The 19,915-nt window shown below is 45.8% G+C and overlaps 2 protein-coding genes across 2 annotated transcripts in view; both read right to left on the minus strand.

Moving 5' to 3' along the window:
* The window catches only part of MROH2A (maestro heat like repeat family member 2A), a 50,447-nt gene extending 42,671 nt beyond the window's left edge, over positions 1-7,776 (minus strand). Inside the window, exons 1-5 of the mRNA XM_004390030.1 lie at positions 7,701-7,776; positions 6,769-6,864; positions 6,373-6,554; positions 2,897-3,028; positions 2,523-2,685 (exon numbers count right to left, since the gene is read on the minus strand). Of these exons, the coding sequence (XP_004390087.1) occupies positions 2,523-2,685; positions 2,897-3,028; positions 6,373-6,554; positions 6,769-6,864; positions 7,701-7,776 (649 nt within the window). The remainder of the gene's footprint in view (positions 1-2,522; positions 2,686-2,896; positions 3,029-6,372; positions 6,555-6,768; positions 6,865-7,700) is intronic.
* A 7,447-nt stretch (positions 7,777-15,223) lies between these two features.
* Positions 15,224-19,915, minus strand: part of LOC101353536 (UDP-glucuronosyltransferase 1-1) — a 15,196-nt gene continuing 10,504 nt past the window's right edge. The window contains exons 4-5 of the mRNA XM_004390031.1: positions 17,128-17,347; positions 15,224-15,521 (exon numbers count right to left, since the gene is read on the minus strand). Coding sequence (XP_004390088.1) covers positions 15,224-15,521; positions 17,128-17,347 — 518 coding nt within the window. The remainder of the gene's footprint in view (positions 15,522-17,127; positions 17,348-19,915) is intronic.

Consider the following 19,915-nt stretch of genomic DNA (forward strand, 5'->3'; position numbering starts at 1 on the left):
CCGTCCCATTTCTCTTCCCCCTCACGGCCAGTTGCCTTCACTTTCTCTCCTCCCGTCTTCCTCGAAGCCCATACCTGCAGCCCCCACAGTCCAGAGCGAGGGAGCCCCTCTGCTGGGCTGGGGTCACAGGACATTGGGAGCCAGGGAAAGGATTGAACTAGAAACGGGTGAGGAGAGACGAGGACCGGAAACAGAGGAGAAGGAGAGAAGAGGCAGGGATGGAAGGAGAAAGAAGAGGCAACAAGAGATGCCCAGAAAGAGTGGACACACAGCGCCCCAGAAGAGAGGGGGAGAGGCTGAAAGTGGGAAGAAGGAGAGACGGAGGGTGAGCGCCTGGGGCAGGTGTCTGGCTCCTGTGAGCGCCCCCTAGATGTCCTTGGACAAATGAAGAACAAGGGCGCCTGTGTGTGAGAGCAGAGACTGAGGCGACAGGCAAGTAGGAGAAAAGAGAACAGAGAAAGAAAGGAAATGTAGAGATGGAAGTGGGGGAGAAAAGTTTCTGGAAGAAGGAGAATCCGGTGACAGACTCACCCTCCCACAGGAGGCAGGGTCGCTCCCCCGCCCCCAGTCCGGCCCCTCTGCCCATTTCAGAGCCCCACTCACCTTCCCCCAGACCTGACTTTCCTGCCTGGCCCCCTGTCTCTGACTCAATGCACCTGTCCCTCTCTCCTGGGTCTTTGCCATCAGCACACAGACAGGCCTAGACACCCCTTGACCCCGCATGCCCCTCCAGCTACTATCCCATTTGAGTTGCCTTACACCCCATCTTCACTTCCCCTCCTCCCATCTCCCTTGAGCCCACTCCATCCAAACTTCCACCCCCAGCCCGCCATGGAACTCTTCACCAACCACTTTCTCTAGCCTCTTCTTACTAGCCCCTCAGCAGAAGTGGCCGCAGCTGGCCACCCGCTCCTTCTGAAGTACTCTCCTCCTCTCAGCCACCGGCCACCAGCCACCACACTCTTACATTCCTCCTAAGTCATCTCCTCTGGGCTAGGTCCCTGTCCCCTTCTCTTCTCTCCCTACTTTCACTCCTTAGGTGGAAGCACCCTAAGGCTTTTCAACAGCTTTCAACACTCCTACACACCAAGGACACCCAATCCCATGCCAGGTCCTGTCCTGCCCTCTCAACCCTGCAGCCACCAACCACTTGCCCCCTTGACCTCTCCACTGAAGCATCTCCGAGCCATTCAAACTTTACACATACAAAGCAAAAATCTTTACTTGTATCCCCAGATTCTCCCTCTTCCTGCCCCCCACCCCAGTCTTTCCCATTTGGGGAAATGAACCCATCCTACAGCCAGTTGCTCAAACCCAAAACCTGGAGTCATTCTTTTTTTAGTAGGCTTTATTTTTTAGAGAGGTTTTGGTTTTATAGAAAAAGTGTGCAGAAAAGTACAGAGTTTCCATATGCCCCCTCACCCCTGCACATTATTTCTCTGGGAGCCATTGTCGATTTATGCCTTCCTTCACCTCCCACACACAACTCATCAACAAGTCCTGTCTACTGGAGCTCCATCTTGTCTCACGGGTGACCAACTCTCACCAAATGTGTCCCAGCCCAAGTCACCATCTCCTCACATTTACATACCACCCATCTGTTCTCCATCCCCACAGCCAGAATGGTCTTCCTGGGGCCTAAATTTGATCGACTCTGCAGCTTAAAAACCTTCGATAGCTTCCTATTGTCCTCAAATAAAGTCCCGACTCCTTTCCGTGGCCACTAGGTTCTGCCTAGTTCTCCAATCTCATTTTACACCCATCTTCCCCTCACTCTCTAACTCCAGCCACAATGACCTCGGTTCTTCAGAGAAACAAAGTTCTTTCCTGCCCCAGGGCCTTTGCGCATGATGTTGTCTCCATGTGGCATGTTCTCCTCTCCCCACATCCCGTTCTCCACAGGGATATCTTCCTCTCAGCCTTCAGATCTCAGCTGAAACATTGCTATCTTGCTGAGGGCCCTACAGAGATGAGGCCCCCTCCTCCATCCTGATCTCAGAGAGCTGCCTACCTATTTTCTTCATATGCGTCATCTCATAATCACTTCTTGTTTATGGTCCCTTATGAGAGCAGGGACAATGCATGTTTTATTTACTGCTGTAGCCCAGCACCTACCACAATGCCTAGCACGGAACAAGAGTTTAGTACATGTTTGTGGAATGAAGGAGAAAGGAGAGACAGAGAGGAAATAAGAACAGAGAGAGAGATATGAAGACAGCAGTGAAGACAGAGGGGGATAGGGGAGATGGAGAGAGACACAGAGAGATGGAATGACGGAGGAACAGAGACACAAATGAAAGGCAGAAACAGAGAGACGATCTTAACACTGAGAGAGAAAAAAAGCATATGGAGATGGAAAAAATGGCAGAGAAAGATGAGAAGAAAGAAACGGAAAGGGTGGGGAAGAGACAGACATTCACAGACAGAGGCAGAGATGGAGAGAGGCAGAGACCATGAGGGAGCACTGGACTGGCCTGAAGGGGCTGGAAACTGGAACATGAGGACTGTCAAGAAACTCCTACCATTGCCATTGGCCAGCTTGGCCAAGGTGACGATGACAAACTCGTCAGTGAGGTTGAGGGGCTTGAGGTGGTGCTGCAGCTCATACATGACCAAGCTAAAGTGGTTTCGGGACAGAGCCACCAGGGTGTCACTGGCCACCTCTGCCTTCACGTAGCCTTCCGTCTGCAAAGAGATGGGAAAGGGATGTGCGGCACCACCATCAGCTGTAGGCTTTCATAAAAACCCTCCTACGCCACGCCCCCTCCACCCCTGCTGGACTGCCCCGGGCTCAGGGTAACTGGACAAGGGCCACAAGCATCCCTAGCCAGGCCCAATAGCCCAGCTCCTGGGCGAGCAGGAGGGGAGCCACCGACAGAGCTCAGGGCTCTACTACCTCTGAGGTCTCCCTCATCTCCTTGGAGGCGATGGTGACCAGCCTCTGGACACATTGCTCCTCCAGTTCCCCTTCCTGCTGGATGATTTCCTGGAGGATGTTGTAAATGTTGACCTTGCGCTGGATGGAAATCTGGGAAACAACATGGCAGGTGGGAAGATCCCCAGAATTGGGCAGTGGGGCCTGGGGATGGACCCAGCCCTGCCCCAGCACCACAAGTCCAATTAGCTACAATTCATCACCTTCTCCCTCCCACTGCCTCCTTCTGTATACCCCGTCTTGGTAAATGCAACTGCCACCCACAAAACCACCCAAGCCACAGATCCAGACTCCTCCATCTCCAATTCCTTCTCCTTCTCCATCCAACTCATATGGCTGCTCCTATCAACAAGCCCTGTAAATCCATTCTGTCTTCCATTTCCAGTCTGACATATTCAGCAAGGCAGGTTTCAGATGGTCAACACACAAGATCTTCCATAAACTTGGCGTTGACAGTCTTGAAAGCCCAAGAAGGTAAGTGTCTTAGTTATCTAGTGCTGCTATAACAGAAATACCACAAGTGGGTGGCTTTAACAAACAGAAGTTTATTCTGTCACAGTCTAGGAGGCTAAAAGTTCAAATTCAGGGCACCAGCTCTAGGGGAAGGTTCTTGTCATCAAGCTCCACCTGGTCTAGGAGCTTCTCACCGCAGGGACCCTGGGTCCAAAGGACCACTCTCCTCCCTGCGCTTCTTTCTTAGGAGCATGAGGTCCCTCTCCACTCTGCTTGATTCTCTCTTTTATATTTCAGAAGAGATTGACTCAAGATACTACTTAATCCTGTAGAGTGCATCCTGCCCCATTAACATAACTGCCTCTAATCCTGCCCTCATTAACATCATAGAGGTTATGATTTACAACACATAGGATAATCACATCAAATCACAAAATGGTGGACAAACCACACAATACTGGGAATCATGGCCTAGCCAAGTTGACATACATTTTTGGGGGACACAATTCTATCCATAACAGTAAGTTCACCCTGCCTTTTTGTAACGAGAAGACTTGCCTCTTACTGTATTTTGATTCTTGCATAGCACTTATCATTATTTAAAATTACCTGGTTTAGGATACAATTGGACAAATCGGTGATCTAACCAAGGCTATATCTGAAAAGTCATACTTTTGCGAATGACTCCCATGTAATCAGGCATGACAAGCCACTTTTAGGGAACAAAGGTTGACTTTACATAATGGGCCTGCAAAGCCCTCTGGGAAAATGGCCAGCCCCCTCAGGTGGTCAAGAAGGTCACTTCCTGACAGTTCAGCCACCTTAGCAAATTTGGGGTATCTGAGAACGGGGGAATTTGCACAAATTTATAGATTTTACAGATGAAATCTTGGTTTTGGTTTCCTAGTCTTGGGATAGCAAATAATAGAAGCTTCTAAAAATTCAAACACAGAATCCTTATGAAAACTCCTGAACTCCATGTGCATCAGAGTAGCACTGTGTTCCACAGGGTTTTCAGTGGCTGATTTTTCAGAGGCAGATTGCTAGGCCTTTCTTCTGAGGCACCTCTGGGTGGACTCGAACTGCCAACCTTTTCATTGGCAGCCAAACACATTAACCATTTGCACTGCCCAGGGACCCCTAAAGGCTAAGGGGTAGTCCTAAATCCAGAGATTCTCAAAATGTGGTCCCTATACCAGCAGCATCAGCATCACCTGGGAACTTGTTAGAAATGCTGATTGTAGACCTAATGAATCAGAACCTCTGGGGGTGGGGCCCAGGAATTTGTGTTTAACAAGCCCTCCAGGTGCTTCCAAGGAACATGTAAATGTGAGAACCACTGGTCCTAACACCGCCCTCTCATACAAGGCCTCCCATGATCTCAGGTTACATTTTCCATCACTCCTTCAACATCCTGTACCTTAGCTTGACAGTCTCCTCATTGGCCTGCTTATCTACTTCCAACACCCTTGTCTTGTCACGTGCTGTCTCTGCATCTGGCGTGTCTTAGCACCCCCAGTCCACCTGGTTGACTCCTGCTCAACATCTTTGTAACGAAGCTTACAGGCTCTAGGATGGTGGCTCCCAAACCCACTGTGTCAGAATTTAGGAAATCTTTTCAAAATTATGGAAGCTCCAGGCCCCACCCCCTCCAGGGATTCTGATTCAACTGGCCCTCAAGGAATAAGAGGAGTACCGAGGAGTTAACCAAGTTTAACATGCTGGACTCCTAACCTAAAGGTTGGTAGTTCGAGTCCACCCAGAGGTGCCTTGAAAGAAAGGCCTGGTAATCTACTTTCAAAAATTCTGCCATTGAAAATCTTTGTGGAGCCATGAAGGATAAATGAGCCCCTGAAACTATTGCCCTGAGATAATCTTTAGATCTTGTTGTGGATTGAATTGTGTCACCCAAAAATGTTTGTCAACTTGGCTAGGCCATGATTCCCAGCATTGTGTGTTTGTCCACCATTTTGTGATTTGCTGTGATTATCCTATGTGTTGTAAATCCTAATCTTTATGATGTTAATGAGGCAGGATTAGAGGCAGTTATGTTAATGAGGCAAGATGCAATCTACAGGATTAGGTTATTTCTTGAGTCAATCTCTTTTGAGATATGAAAGAAAGAAGAGAGCAGAGAGAAGAGGGACCACCTATCACCAAGCAGTGATAGCGAGGAGCAGAGTGCATCCTTTGGAGCCAGGGTCCCTGAGCTGAGAAGCTCCTAGATCAGGGGAAAACTGATGACAAGGACCTTCCCCTAGAGCCAACACAGACAGAAAGCCTTCCCCTGGAGCTGGCACCTTGAATTTGGACTTCTAGTCTCCTAGACTGTGAGAGAATAAACTTCTGTTTGTTAAAACCATCCACTTGTGATATTTCTGTCATAGTAGCACTAGATAACTGAGACAAACCTTAAACCGAAACTATCCCCTGAAGTCTTCTTAAAGCTAAACAGTAGTTTAGCTCAACTAGTAAAGGATGTCTGCCTTAAGCATTATGCTCCCTTAGGGTCTATCTGTGTGAGGCCACATTGATAGGAACAAACGGAAACAGTAGATAGGAAACTTAGTGGGCAGTCGAGTTTATATTAATGGAGAAGGAACAACTCAGAAAAAGAGGGTAAGAACGGTTGCACCACTCAAAGAATGTAATCAATGTCACTGAATTGTACATGTAGAAACTGTTGAACTGGTGTATGTTCTATTGTGTATATTCTCAACAACAACAACAAAAATAAAATAAATTATTAAAAAAGAAAACCCTGTGGAGAACAGTTCTACTCTGACACATGGGGTTACCATGAGTCAAGGTCAGCTCGACCGCAACTGGTTTGGTTTGGTTTTTTTTTTGTTAAAGGAGTAAAAATCCTCATGGTCTTGCCGTCTGTGTCACAGCCCTTGGCCCCATGCTGAGTGGTGGGTGGATGCACAAACAGCCCAAAGTGGCTGAGCTCAGAGGAGAGGCCAGCAGCTGAGAGGCCCTACCTCGGGCATCTGCAGGCAGCGGATGAGAGCATTCATCACCACGGAGGGCTTGCTGTTGGCCTTCTCAGTGATTATCACTGAGGCCAGGGTCTTCCGCATGTCAGGGCCTGCCCATGCAACGTCCGACTTTGCTGACTCACTTTCCATGATATTCAGGAGGTTCGTGACTTGTTGGAAAGTACCTGAAACAAAGATGCCACAGGTGCGGTGTCGAGATGGCCATTACAGGAGGTATTCCTGTGCCCCTGGCCTCTCCTGCACCTGCATGGCTCAAGCTTTACCTGCGGCAAGAACTTTCCTATCTGTGATTGGTAGGGAGTTTCATCTCCACTGTAAAGATGGAGAAACTGAGGCTTGGACTGGGACACACCCTCAAGGAGTTAGTGGCTTCCTTACCTCCATCAACTTGTTCAAGAAAGCCTAGGTCCTCGGTTTCCTTTGACACCTCCTCATTTGAGTCTATTGCTGCTTCTGCCATCTCTTCCTCGAGCTCTTTTAAGATAAACAAGATTTATAAAATATTTGGTGTGGCAGACACATCCTGACATGACCCCCAGTGACTCATGCCCTTGTATAGTTTCCTCCCCTTGAGTGCAGTTGGAACCTGAAACTCGCTTCACAAAATGGAGGACAACCACACAATAGTGGGAATCACAGCCTAGCCAAGTTGACACATGTTTTTGGGGACACAATTCAATTCATGACAACAGCTATGATGTAAACTGCCTTTGGAGAGGGCCACATGGCAAGGAACAGTGGGTGGCCTCTAGGGGCTAAAGGCCTCAGTCCTACAACAACTAGGAACTGAATTCTGCCAGCAACCACGTGAGCTTCGAAGAGGACTCCAAGCTCCAGAAAGGAACACAGTCTGGCCAACACCTTGACTGCAGTCTTGTAAGACCCTGAGCAAAAAACCCAGTTAAGCCATGCCAGGACTCCTGACCCATGGAAACTGCAAGATCATAAATATGTGTTGTTTCAGACTGCTATGTTTGTGGTAGTTGGTTGCATGGCAATAGATAACTAATACACTTTGTTAAGAAGGGCTCTCCCTCATTTCTAAACACTGAAAATTAGTGACTAATGAGCAATCCACCCCAGCAACTCTCAGCACCCCTTCCAAGAGGCTCTCTCAACATCAGCAGCTTCTTAAGAGTTGACAAACACCAACCTAGATGTCAAGATGAGGAATTATAAGCTCCTATATCCTTTCTCCTCCTGCCCCAACTTCCTTAATCCTGAAAATCCATCCCAGGGCTTTTCACCATCCTGTTAGTTTTCCCTCCTGGGAGTCGTTCAAAGAGCTACTCTGGGACCTCAACACTGACCTTTTCTTAGAGTCCTTTTCTGGATGGAACCAAAAAATATCGCAAGAAAAAGCTTTGTTCTTCGCCAAATACACATCAACAGTAATGTGGACAAAGGCAGGATCAATTCCCAATGAAGTGAGACAGTTAAGCTCCTGAGCTGTAACCCCAACAAGGAACAAGTCTCCTGACAGGGAAGAGGGCTTCATTAGAATCATCACTGTTAGGCCCCAGGCCCTTGGAACTTTGAGATCCAACTGCCTCCCTGAGTCTCTATGAACCCAGGGCTTTGAGGAGTGTGTACAGGGCCTTGGGATAGAAACTCCACATCATGTTGCAATTAACATTTCCATTGCCCACATGTGCATGAGGAAGTATGGTGGCCTGTTTGGGAAAGGGTAATCATGGGAGTGTGACTATTCACAGCCAAGTCCCCTGGGGATACAGTCATGTGGCCTAGGGTGGGGGGAGAGGTGGTCAGGGAAGCTGGAGAGGAGGGGAGGGGATGACAGAGAGGTCCTGGGAAGAGGACTCATCCTCCCCAAGGACAGGAAGGAGAAGTGGGTTTCCACCAGCAGAATACTGGAGAGATAAACAACCTCAAAGACAGATGAGATGACGGGAACCCTGTTTCCTTGAACCAAAAGTAGACCAAAGAATTTCCACATCACCCGTGAGAGACAGTCTAGATCAATAGTTTGAACAATTGGCCTTTGAGAACATTTCTATGCATTCATGCGCAAGTGAACATGACCCAGAGCTATCTACGTCCAAGGCTACTTAGCTAAAACTCCCAATTAGTTTTCTCATTCTGCCAAGTGGAGGCTCCTAGGCCTCTGCTTACATGCCTCTAGAACCAGGGAGCTCATTACCTGAATGGTTAGAAAATGAGCTTCCTCTCCATTGTGCTTGTCTTGGCCTCCTGGTGCTGCTGCAACACAAATACCACAAGAGGGTGGTTTTAAAGACCACGAGTTTATTTTCTCACAATTCTGGAGGCTAAATGCCCACATTAGAGTCTTGGCCTTGTTGGTCCCTTCCTTGTCTATAGCCCTCGTGTTCTTTGGTTCCTTAGCTTGTAGAGGATCCTTACATGGCATCTGTCTTCCCTAGTATGGGCTTACTTCTGTGTCCAATCTGCTCTTTTTTTAACTCAAAAGTGGTTAGGTTTAGGACACATGTTAAACAGACATGGCCCATTAATACGACAAAGAAAACCCTGTTCCAAAATGGGACCACATCCACAAGTATAGGGTTAAGGACTCCTGCACATATTTTAGGGGAACATGATTCAATCCATAACAGTGTTGAACACTTCTTCCCCCATAAAACTCTGCCCTTTGGAGACACATTGAACAGCTTGGAACAAACACAGGAAGACAGTTATGGCCTGCCCTTTCTTTCACAGCCCTGTCTGCCCTATCTGCCCCTGCTCCCCACTGGGCCTTCTTTTCAAAGATTACTCAAGTGACCGGGTTTCAATGCCATCCAGCAGCAGAGCCTGGCTACATTCCCACTGTGCACAGCTAAGCATGGCATTCCATATTGTGGTGGATGCAGTGGGAGTGGGGAGGGAGTAGGATACGCCTTTGTCCTCTGAGGGTCTTCACACCCGACACATGAAAAATCATGGTTTAGGGCCAGAGATGAATTTATCAGTTAGCAATCACTGTGTAGCAAACCACTTCAGAATTTAGTGACTTAAAAATTTTTATTATTGCTCACAAGCCTATGAGTCACCTGGGTGGTTTTATTTAGTTGGGCCGTTTCCAGGAAAACTTGACTGAGCTCACTCATGCATCTGTAGTCAGCCAGTGGGTTGGTAGAGAGCTGGCTGGTCTAGGGTGACCTCACAAACATATCTATGGCCAGCTATTGGCTGAAGTGACTAGGGACATGTGTCTGTCATCATGTAGCAGGGTCATCCCAGACTTGTTATCACAGCAGCTGGGCAGCGTCCCAAGAGAGTAAGCAGAAACATGAAGGCCTAGTAGTCCTAGACTGGGAACTGGCACTCGTTACCTCTGGCACATTCTACCAGCTGGGTCAGGTCACAAGGCCAACTCTGACTCAAAAACAAAAAAGAGTTGTCATCGAGTCGACTCTGACTTATGATGACCCCATGCATGTCAGAGTAGGTCCATGGGGTTTTCAAAGCCGTGATCTTTTGGATCATCGGGCTTTTCTTCTGAGATGCCTCTGGGTGGGTTTGAATCACCAACCCTTCAGTTAGTCTAGCTTAACTGTTTGCTTCATCCAGGACTCCCGCCCTGACTCAAAGGTAGGGATATGGATTCCACCTCCACCTGAGAAGAGCTTCAAAGTCACGTTGTGAAGGACATGGGTAATGGGAGGGGTGGAGTAAGGGACCGTTTTTTTAATTACACACAGGGTGAGCATGTAAGCCATGGCAATAAGTGAGACGCCCCTGTATTCATTATCTAGAGAGGACACCAGACAATGAGGTCAAGGAAAATGAAGACGACCCTGTATAGTTTTCCAAAATAAAAATACTTTTAATGTTTTTCCTTGGATTATTACAATACTATTTGAGTTTCTATGGGAGCTAGCCTAAAATTTTAAAATTTGTAGAAACCCATGAGCCTAAATGGAAGAAAGGGCCAAGGCAGAAAGTGAATAAAAATGGGAGTAGTGGACAGAAGCTGACCCAGGATCAGCCTGTATGTGGTGGACACGTTCTGGGGTATCTGCCCAGCTCACAACTCTCCCTCCTTCCCTGACTCCTGGGGTCACAGGGACAGGTTCCTGGCAGCCATGTTTTTACTCTGTAATCCCTCCTTGAATCAACACTCATGACTGGACAAGGAAGGGGGCACCTGATTCAGCTGGACCAATCAGATTTCTCCTCCCAGGAATTTGGAACTAGGGGAAAGAGAGGATCCAACCAGTCCCTCAGGTGCTCTTGGGAGTTGGGGCAGAAGGGGTCTGGGGCTGAGGAACAGAGAAGGCCCGGTGGGGACAACACGAAAGTCACACCCAGAGTCGGGGGTGACAGGAGGTGGGAAGAGAGGCCCCACCCTGTGCCAGCCCCTCCCAAGACTTAGCCTTGTGCTGCACATGGGATATTGGGAAGCCAAGATATCCTGAGGTGGCTTTTCTTTCTGGTAAGCAAGAGGGCTCTGAGTGCTACAGACCCAAAGATGCGTAGGAGCGTGAGCTGGTGGGGGGCCACAACAGCTTGGGGGTCCCTGAGGGAGGTGGGGGCATCAGGGAGCCAGTCCCTGGGGAGATCAGGAAGGGCCTTTAAGGAGGGTGGGCTTAGCCCAAGAGTCACTGCAAAGCCACAAAGATATTCGGAGGCGACTAGTGTGAGGAGATGTTCCGAGCTGTCTGGGGTCAGGAAACCAGCCCAAATCCTAGCTATCCACATGACTTCAGTCCCAATTTGAAGGTCTTCATGTTTAAAACCTCTACATGTAACAACAACAAAAGAAAAGTGTCAACACAATGAAAGACAAAAAAAAAAAAAAAACCTAGAAAATATTTTCAATACATGACCAGAGGTTATTCTGGTTAATGTAGTAAGTAGTCTTACAAATCAACAGAAAATAGAAAAACAAGAAAAGGATACAAACAGACAATTCCCAGCAAAGAAATGCAGAGTGCTCATAAGCATGAAAAGAAATTTCAAGTATAATAATAATAAAATTGATGATAATAATAGTAATAAAAGCAAAGATCTAAAACAAGGCCCTATCCATTGCCTATCAAACTGATAGATTTTGTTTAAGATAGTTCTTTATAATGAAGACAATGTGGGGAAGGCAGCTCTCTCACACGCTAACAGAGCTCTCTGGAGGCAGTTTGGGGAATACACCCTTTCCTTGTTTATTGACATGGTTAGTGTCATGGATTGAATTGTGTCCCCAAAAAATACCTGTCAACTTGGCTGGGGCCATGATTCCCTGTATTGTGTAATTGTCCACCATTTTGTCATCTGATGTGATTTTCCTATGTATTATAAATCCTATCTCTATGGTGTTGATGAGATGGAATTAGTGGCAGTTATGTTAATGAGGCAGGACTCAATCTACAATATTAGATTGTGTCTTAAGCCAATCTCTTTTAAGATATAGAAGAGAGACACAAGCAGATAGACATGGGAGACCTCATACCACCAAGAAAGAAGCACCAGGAGCATAGCGTGTCCTTCGGACCTGAGGTCCCTGGGCTGAGAAGTTCCTCGATCAGGGGAAAATTGATGACAAGGACCTTCCTCCAGAGCCGACAGAGACATAAAGCCTTCCTCTGGAGCTGGCATCCTGAATTCAGACTTCTAGATTGCTAGACTGTGAGAGAATAAACTTCTCTTTGTTAAAGCCATCTACTTGTGGTATTTCTGTTATAGCAGCACTAGATAACTGAGACAGGTTCCAAAGACCAGGTCATTATGTGAAATCAGTGTTACGTGAAAATGGAAGATAACCACATTAGATCACAAAGTGGAGGATGACTACATCATTATGTAACTGTCAAATTGACATAATTATATAACTGCCAAACCACTAGAATAATGGCCAGCCAAACTGACACATAAACTTAACTATCAAAGCCAGCGTTACTCTCACCTCAGACCTCGGCTTTCGTTACTGCCAGACTTACATCCTTAATGCACAAAATAGTCAGATAATAGATTTTTTACTACCGTCGTAAACGTGAAATGTCAGGTAATGAAACAGTTGATGAATGAGGAGAAGGTGTATCTCAGAGCATTTACCCTAAGTAGCAACGCCTTCAGTGTCCCCACCCAGATCCCCTGCTCTTACCTGTTCAATGCCAAAAAACCAAACCCATAGCTGTAGAGTCAATTCCAACTCATGGCGACCCCATGTTACAGAGTAGAATTGAGCTCCATAGGGTCTTCTTGGCTGTAATCTTTATGGAAGCAGATTTCCAGGCCTTTCTTCTGCAGTGCTCCTGGGTAAGTTCAAACCACCAACCTTCAGGTTAGTAGCCAAGTGCAAACCATCTGTGCCACCCACAGTCATTGGAGCACAAGGGCCCAATCTCAATGTAGCACTTGCATTTCTTTGCCCTTTGCCTGCTCTTGGAGCCTGATGGCTCAGTGCTTAAGTGCTGGGCTGCTAACCAAGAGGTAGGTGGTTTAAACCCACCAGCCACTCCGCAGGAGAAACCCTATGGGGCAGTTCTACTCTGTCCTGTAGAGTCACTATGAGTCGGAATCAACTCGACAGCAATGGATTTGGTTTTTGGTTTGCTGCCTGCCCTCGAGGCAGACTGGAAGTGCACGAAAATTACTCCTTTCTGGGAGCAGGCCTCAGCCTGACTGACAGAAGGGAGTGCGCCAACATCCAACATCATTTCTCCACAGACGGGATACTTCTGGCATGTGTTGTTGTCTACACCGGCTCCCAGGGTTTCATAGCAGGATGAAGCTCCAGTTGCCCACACAATAGCCAGCTTCTTGACAACCTTCCCTTCCCTTCTCACTTCCCCTCTCCCCCACCAGCGCATCCTCCCGCTCCCAGATAAACTATTGTCCTTCAATCTTCGTGTTGGGGTTTGCTTCTGGGGGAACCCAAACTGAGACAGCCAATGATTTCAGTTCTGCAGCCCTCTCCCATGGAAGTAATCATGAATCAGCATGAAGACTTAGCCATCGGATATTCAGTGAGGCCTCCCTTGTAAAAGAAACTAAAAGTGAAACCACCCAGCAGTGGTGGTTAGATAAATCCTGGAATATCCATCCGTGCAATAGAATCTTCCTTGGCCACTATCAGTACATTAAACATCATACAAAAACATTGAAAAGACATTCATGACAGAGTAAGGTAAAGAAAGCAGGTTAGAAAACTAGGCATATTTGGTGTATAATTTTATATGTGTATTTGTGTGTGTGTTTGCCAAAACTGTTATTTTTGGGCAATGTGATTGAGATTTTTATTTTCTTGTGTAGGTGTGTGTGTGTGCATATGCACTCATACGTGTGTGTGCACATCTATATTTTTCAAATTTTCTGTGAGACACAATTGATGGATCCTGATAGAACGGAAAAAATGTGGAACAAAACCCAAATTCTTAAAATGTCCAGACTTACTGGATCAGTTGAGACTAGGGGACTCCCCGAGACTATGGCCCTGAGATACTGTATAAAACTTTGAACTGAGACTATTCCCTGAAGTCACCTTTTAGCCAAATGACAGATTGATTCAGAAAACAAAGAATATCACCCGTAAGTGCTGTGTTCCTTTAAAAAATCATCTATATGAATCAAATGGTCAATATTGACTCTACAGCAAAGATGAGAAGACAAGGGGCAGGGAAACTAGATTACTGGAAAAGGAATGACCAGAATGGAAATAATAAGGATGTTGACAGACTGTGAAAAATGTAACCAATGTCACTGAACAATTTGTGTAGAAAGTTGTTAAATCGGAACCTAATTTGCTATGTAAACTTTCACCAAAAACACGATAAAATATTATTTGAAAAAAATTTTTTCTGTCAGAATCTTGTATTAATTTTAATTAGAAAGCGTAATTTAACAATAAATACATGCAATATCAATGAAGAGAAGAACACCGAAGAACCATAATTCATATTATTAATATATTTTTAGTTGTGGGAAACGTCATAGGAAATATACTTGACAGACACTATCAAGTTCAGATCCATTTCACATAGGCAATAATTATCCCCTCAAATACACCATTCATCAATTTTATCACATCGTTCCTTTTTCCCAAAGTCAGAAATCATACACTGTTCTCAAAGGACTCTATGTCATTCATTCATTTCACGCACAAGGCATTACACTTTCAAGGAGTAAACATTCCCTTCTTCAAACACACAATGTGGCACCTGGGTAGCATGAGCATGAATTAGGATTGGCCATTACTGAAATGGAGCCATGGTGGCATGATGGTTGAAGCACTCAGCTGCTAATCAAAAGGTTGGCAGTTCCAACCCACCAGCCACTCCTCGGGAGGAAGATGTGACAGTCTGTTTCTGTAAAGATTATAGCCTTGGAGACCCTGTGGGGCAGTTCTACTCTGTCCTACAGGGTCATTATGAATCAGAAGCAACCGGACAGCAATGGCTTTGGTTTGGTTTTAATACTGGTGAAGGAACCTATCACAAGGGTTTATAGAAGCCAGACGGTGATGTCACTGGAAGTAGTGGTATAGTCCAGGGACCACCTCAGAAACCTGTGCTCCCGAACAGCGATCCAGGCCACGCTGGTTAGTAAGAACACCATACTGCAAATGAAGGAGGCACCTGCCCAACCCTCCCAGCAGGTCATTTGAAAGATGATCAGTAAGGTTCAGATTAAGTAAAGAGACTGGAGGGCGGGCTGTAATATACATAATCAACTATCTTTAGCTATTGGTGTGACTAGAGATTAGATTGTTTTCATTCCAAAAAAAACCATTCTGAGACATCTAGTTTCTGGTAGAGTGATTCTTTAATAAGATTAAAATGAATTTAACACTGACTCTGTTTGCACATTTGCAATTGACCACGCAGCGGATGGAAATGTTGCCTTGTTTCCCACCCGCTTCTCAATGTGTCTTGGATTTGGGGGTTTTCTTTATGTGTTCCTTTTTCCGGAAGCATTTCCGGAAGCCAAAGACACAGCATTTAAAGACAATGAAGGTGAACACCAGCACAACAGCCAGGAGGAAGCCGATGACATCCAAGGAATGGTACTGGTACCAGGTGAGGTCATGGGCTGCGGGGCGCAGGTGTGGTGCCCCCTTGTGCCTCATCACAAACTCCACCCAGAACACAGCCAGGTCCAGCGGCTCCACCGGGCGGTCTTTATGAAGGCTGGAGAGGCGCATGATATTCTCCTTATAGCTAAACACAGAGACAGAAACATTAGCGCCTGGAACACCAACAGGAGTGGACTGTCCTCTCTTTATGCTTGCTTATAATTAAGAACGATACCAGGTTTTCCAAACTTGGTAGAGGAAACATATTTCTATTATGACCAGGAAAGAGAGGAGAAGAGAAGGAAAAGGAAGGGAAGGGAAGGAAGGCGAGAGAAGACTTAATAAATGTTCATCTCTAAAAAGAAAAAATAGAAAGCAGGAAACCAAAACTGTAATTTTTAATTTTTCAAACATTGCTTCCTATATTTCATCTCCTTTTCAGCGATATTTTTGAAAGAAATTAGGCTATATTTTCTTGATAGCAAAATGAAGAAATAAAGGAAAAGCTCATGTCAGAAACGACAGACTCTCTCCCAGGTGAAGTTGTAAATAACCACATGTGTCAACTCCAAGGTGGGGATACACCTCAATTCAATGGTTAAAACATCAAACTGTCCAAGTGCTAAATCTACCATGAGTTTGTGTCTATGCAGTCTGTTAAGAAAAGGGAGAAGAAAAAGACAAAGAAGACGCTTGTATTCAAGAGTGATTATTATCACTGCTGTCCTGAAGGATGTCCATAGTTTTATTTAGACACAGTGCTAGGAATAGCTGCACTTCTAAGCAAATTGCTGGTTTTTATTTTATGTAATGGAATATTATCTTCTTATCTTATATAACTATTTCTCTCTTTACTTTGGCCACCAGGGGTCTCAAATGCAGAATCTGCAACCCACTTATAGGAATGTACAAGAACTTACAGATTGAATGACTACTGTGGTGACTTTTTTAAAATAAATTGAAGTTTTAAATCTACCAGGGAAAATCATTTTTTAAATAATTTCTACGATAAATTCTATAGGAATTAAAGGCTCCTTTTATAAAGTATGGAGCCCTGGTGGCAGAGTGGTTAAGAGCTTGGCTGTCAACCAAAAGGTTGGTAGTTCAAATCCACCAGCCGCTCCTCGGAAACCCTATGGGGCAGTTCTACTCTGTCTCGCAGGGTCGCTATGAGTCAGAATTGACTTGATGGCAATGGGTTTTGTTTCAGTTTTTGGATTATAAAGTACTTAAGGGGCCCTGGTGGCACAGTCATTAAGTGCTCAGCTGCTAACTGAAAGGTCGGCAGTTCAAATCCACCAACCGTTCCCCGAGAGAAAGATGTTACAGTCTGCTTCTGTAAAGATTACAAAAACAAAATCCAAACCCATTACTGTCAAGTCGATTCTGACTCATAGTGACCTTACAGGACAGAGCAGAATCACCCCATAGAGTTTCCAAGGAGCAGATGGTGGAGTCGAACTGCTGACCTTTTAGTTAGCAGCCAGGGTCTTAACCACTGCACCACCAGAGCATCCTGCTAAGGCTACAGCCTTAGAAATCCTATTGGGCAGTTCGACCCTGTTATATAGGGTCACTATGAGTTGGAAGCAATTCAATGGCAAAGGGTTTGCGTTGGGTTTTATAAAGTATTAACTCCCAAATTATCTTATTTATAAATCTCGATTTTGATATACTTGTTTTCCCATTTGAATATTTATTGTGAATGCTGTGGCCTGCAGACTCCTCTGTCTCTGCACCTTCTCTCTTACCTTTTGTCATTGATGACTGCCTTGAGGGCATTTGCTAAATCATCCGAAGTCATGTCAAGGACGTTTAGGGTGATTCCCGCTCCTCGGGACTCCATGCGCTTTGCATTGTCCATCTGATCACCAAACAAGGGCATCATCACCATCGGTACGCCGTTGCATATTCCTTCATAAATGCCATGAGAGCCAGAGTGCGTGATAAAGGCACGAGCCTTCGGGTGACCTGAGAAGCAAGTTAGAGCGGGAGGCCGCAGTCAAGTCATTGAGTTTCACAGTCTCCCATCCTCTAGGCTCTGGAAGCCCTCTAAGTCCTCATTGTTATCCACAGGTGGCCTTTCCACAAGAAAATGTGGCCAGGATGTCCCACAAGATAACAAGCAATGTGGGTGTCATAGATTGAATTGTGTCCCCCCAAAATATGTGTATCAACATGACTAGGCCATGATTCCTAGTATTGTGTGGTTATCCTCCATTTTATGATTGATATAATTTTCGTATGTGTTGTAAATCCTAATCTCTGCCTGTGATTAATGAGGCAGGATTGGGTTATACTGAAGGGGATTAAAGTGGGATGTAACACCTTTTCTCAGATTCCAATGTAAAGGGAGTTTCCCTGGGATGTGGCCTGCATCACCTTTTATCTTACAAAAGATAAAAGGAGAGAGAAGCGAGCAGAGAGTTGGGGACCTTGTGTCACCAAGAAAGAAGGGCCAGGAGCAGAGCACATCCTTTGGTCCTGAGGTTCCTATGTTGAGAAGCTCCTAGACCAAAGGAAGATTGATGACAAGGATCTTCCTCCAGAGCCAACAGAGACAGAAAGCCTTCCCTTGGAGCTGATGCCCTGAATTTGGACTTCTAGCCTACTAGACTGTGAGAAAATAAATTTCTCTTTGTTAAAGCCATCCACTTGTGATATTTCTGTTATAGCAGCACTAGATAACTAAGACAGAGTTTGGTACTGGGAGCGGAGTGCTGCTCTAACAGATACCTAAAATGTGGAAGTGGTTTTGAAACTGTGAATGGGTAGAGAACTCAGAAGGAAGTGAAGAGAGCTGTTACACTGGAGATAGCACAGCAAGAAGCATCAGCAGAGAACCAGCAGCTGCAGAACCAGGAGATCAGCATCAGACGGCACTGGAGCCAACCCACGGAGCGAGAGAGCTGAATGCCTTCTGGCCGAAGTTAACTGGTGGAATGGGGTTCCTCAAGGCACTTATCGGTGGAGCTAAAGAGCTTTGGAACACTTGCCCCAGCAGGGCAGATGCAGGCAGTGAGGTCCAAAGGGCTGAGAGGCCAAGGAACCAGGAAGCAGAGCTGAAGAGACAAGGAACACAGGAAGCTGAGCTACCTCAGTCTCAAAAGGTATGGCCACAGCCTCTGGGGTCTCAAAGGGTGAAGCCATGGCCTCTGGGTTTTCTAAGGGTAGAGTTGCCACTCAGGTGGACTAGGAGAATGGTGCGCCTAAAGCCAAGGGAGCAGAGTTGCCGTTCCAGTGGGCCTGGAAGGCAGAGCTAAAGCCCAGGGCTGAGGGGCCTCCACTCAGAATCCGGAAACTGTGGCCAATACCTAGAGTCTGGAGGGCAGGGCAACTGCATAAATGGTCTCAGAGAACACAGGATTATTTTCAAAGCCCTGAGGGCTAATGGTAATGTGTTCTGCTGACTTGCTTGCTGCCTGATATCCCTTCTTTCCTTCCAATTTCTCCCATTTTTAATGGAAACATCTAGATTGTGCCTATTTCACCACTGTATTTTGGAAGCAGATAAACTTGTATTCTAGATTTCACAGATGAAGAGGAATTTTTGGATTTTGGACTTGGAGTTGATTTAATACTTTTGCTATGATGTGATGGGGCGAATGTGTTTTACATGTGGCAACGACATGACTTTTGTGGGCCAAAGAGTGAAATGTCATGGATTGAATTGTGTTCCCCAAAAATACGTGTATCACGAATAGACATATGTACACCCATGTTCATTGCAGTATTGCTCACAACAGCAAAAAGATGGAAACAACTTAGATGTACATCAACAGATGAATGGATAAACAAACTATAGTACATACACACAATGGAGTATTGTGCAATGATAAAGAACAATGACGAATCTGCAAAGCATCTCATAATATGGATGAATCTGGAGGGCATTATGCTGAGAGAAATAAGTCAATCACAAAAGGACAAATATTGTACGAGACCGCTACTGTAAAAACTCATGAAAAGGTTTACACACACACACAAAAAAAAAAACAACCTTTGATAGTTATGAGCGAGGAGAGGGGTGGGGATGGAAAAACACTAAATAGACAATAGACAAGTGGTAACTTTGGTGAATGGTAAGACAGTACACAATACTGGGAAAGCCAGCACAGTTTATACAAGACAAGGCCATGGAAGCTCCACAGACACATCCAAACTCCCTGAGGGACTGAATTGCTGGGTGGAGGGCTGTGGGGACCATAGTCTCAGAGAATATCTAGCTCAATTGGCGTAACATAGTTTACAAAGAAAATGTTCTACATTCTACTTTGGTGAGTAGTGCCTGGGGTCTTAAAAGCCTGTGAGCTGCCATCTAAGATACTGCACTTGTCTCACCCCTTCAGGAACATGGGAGAATGAAGAAAACTGAAGATACAAGGGAAAGATTAGTCCAAAGGACTAATGGACCACATCTACCATCTGCCTCTACCACACTGAGTCCAGTACAACTAGATGGTGCCTGGCTACCACCACTGACTGCTCTGACAGGGATCACAATAGAGGGTCCCAGACAGAGCTGGAGAAAAATGTAGA

The sequence above is a fragment of the Trichechus manatus genome, unplaced genomic scaffold (genome assembly GCF_000243295.1).
Source record: "Trichechus manatus latirostris isolate Lorelei unplaced genomic scaffold, TriManLat1.0 scaffold00277, whole genome shotgun sequence".
Taxonomy (NCBI): domain Eukaryota; kingdom Metazoa; phylum Chordata; class Mammalia; order Sirenia; family Trichechidae; genus Trichechus; species Trichechus manatus.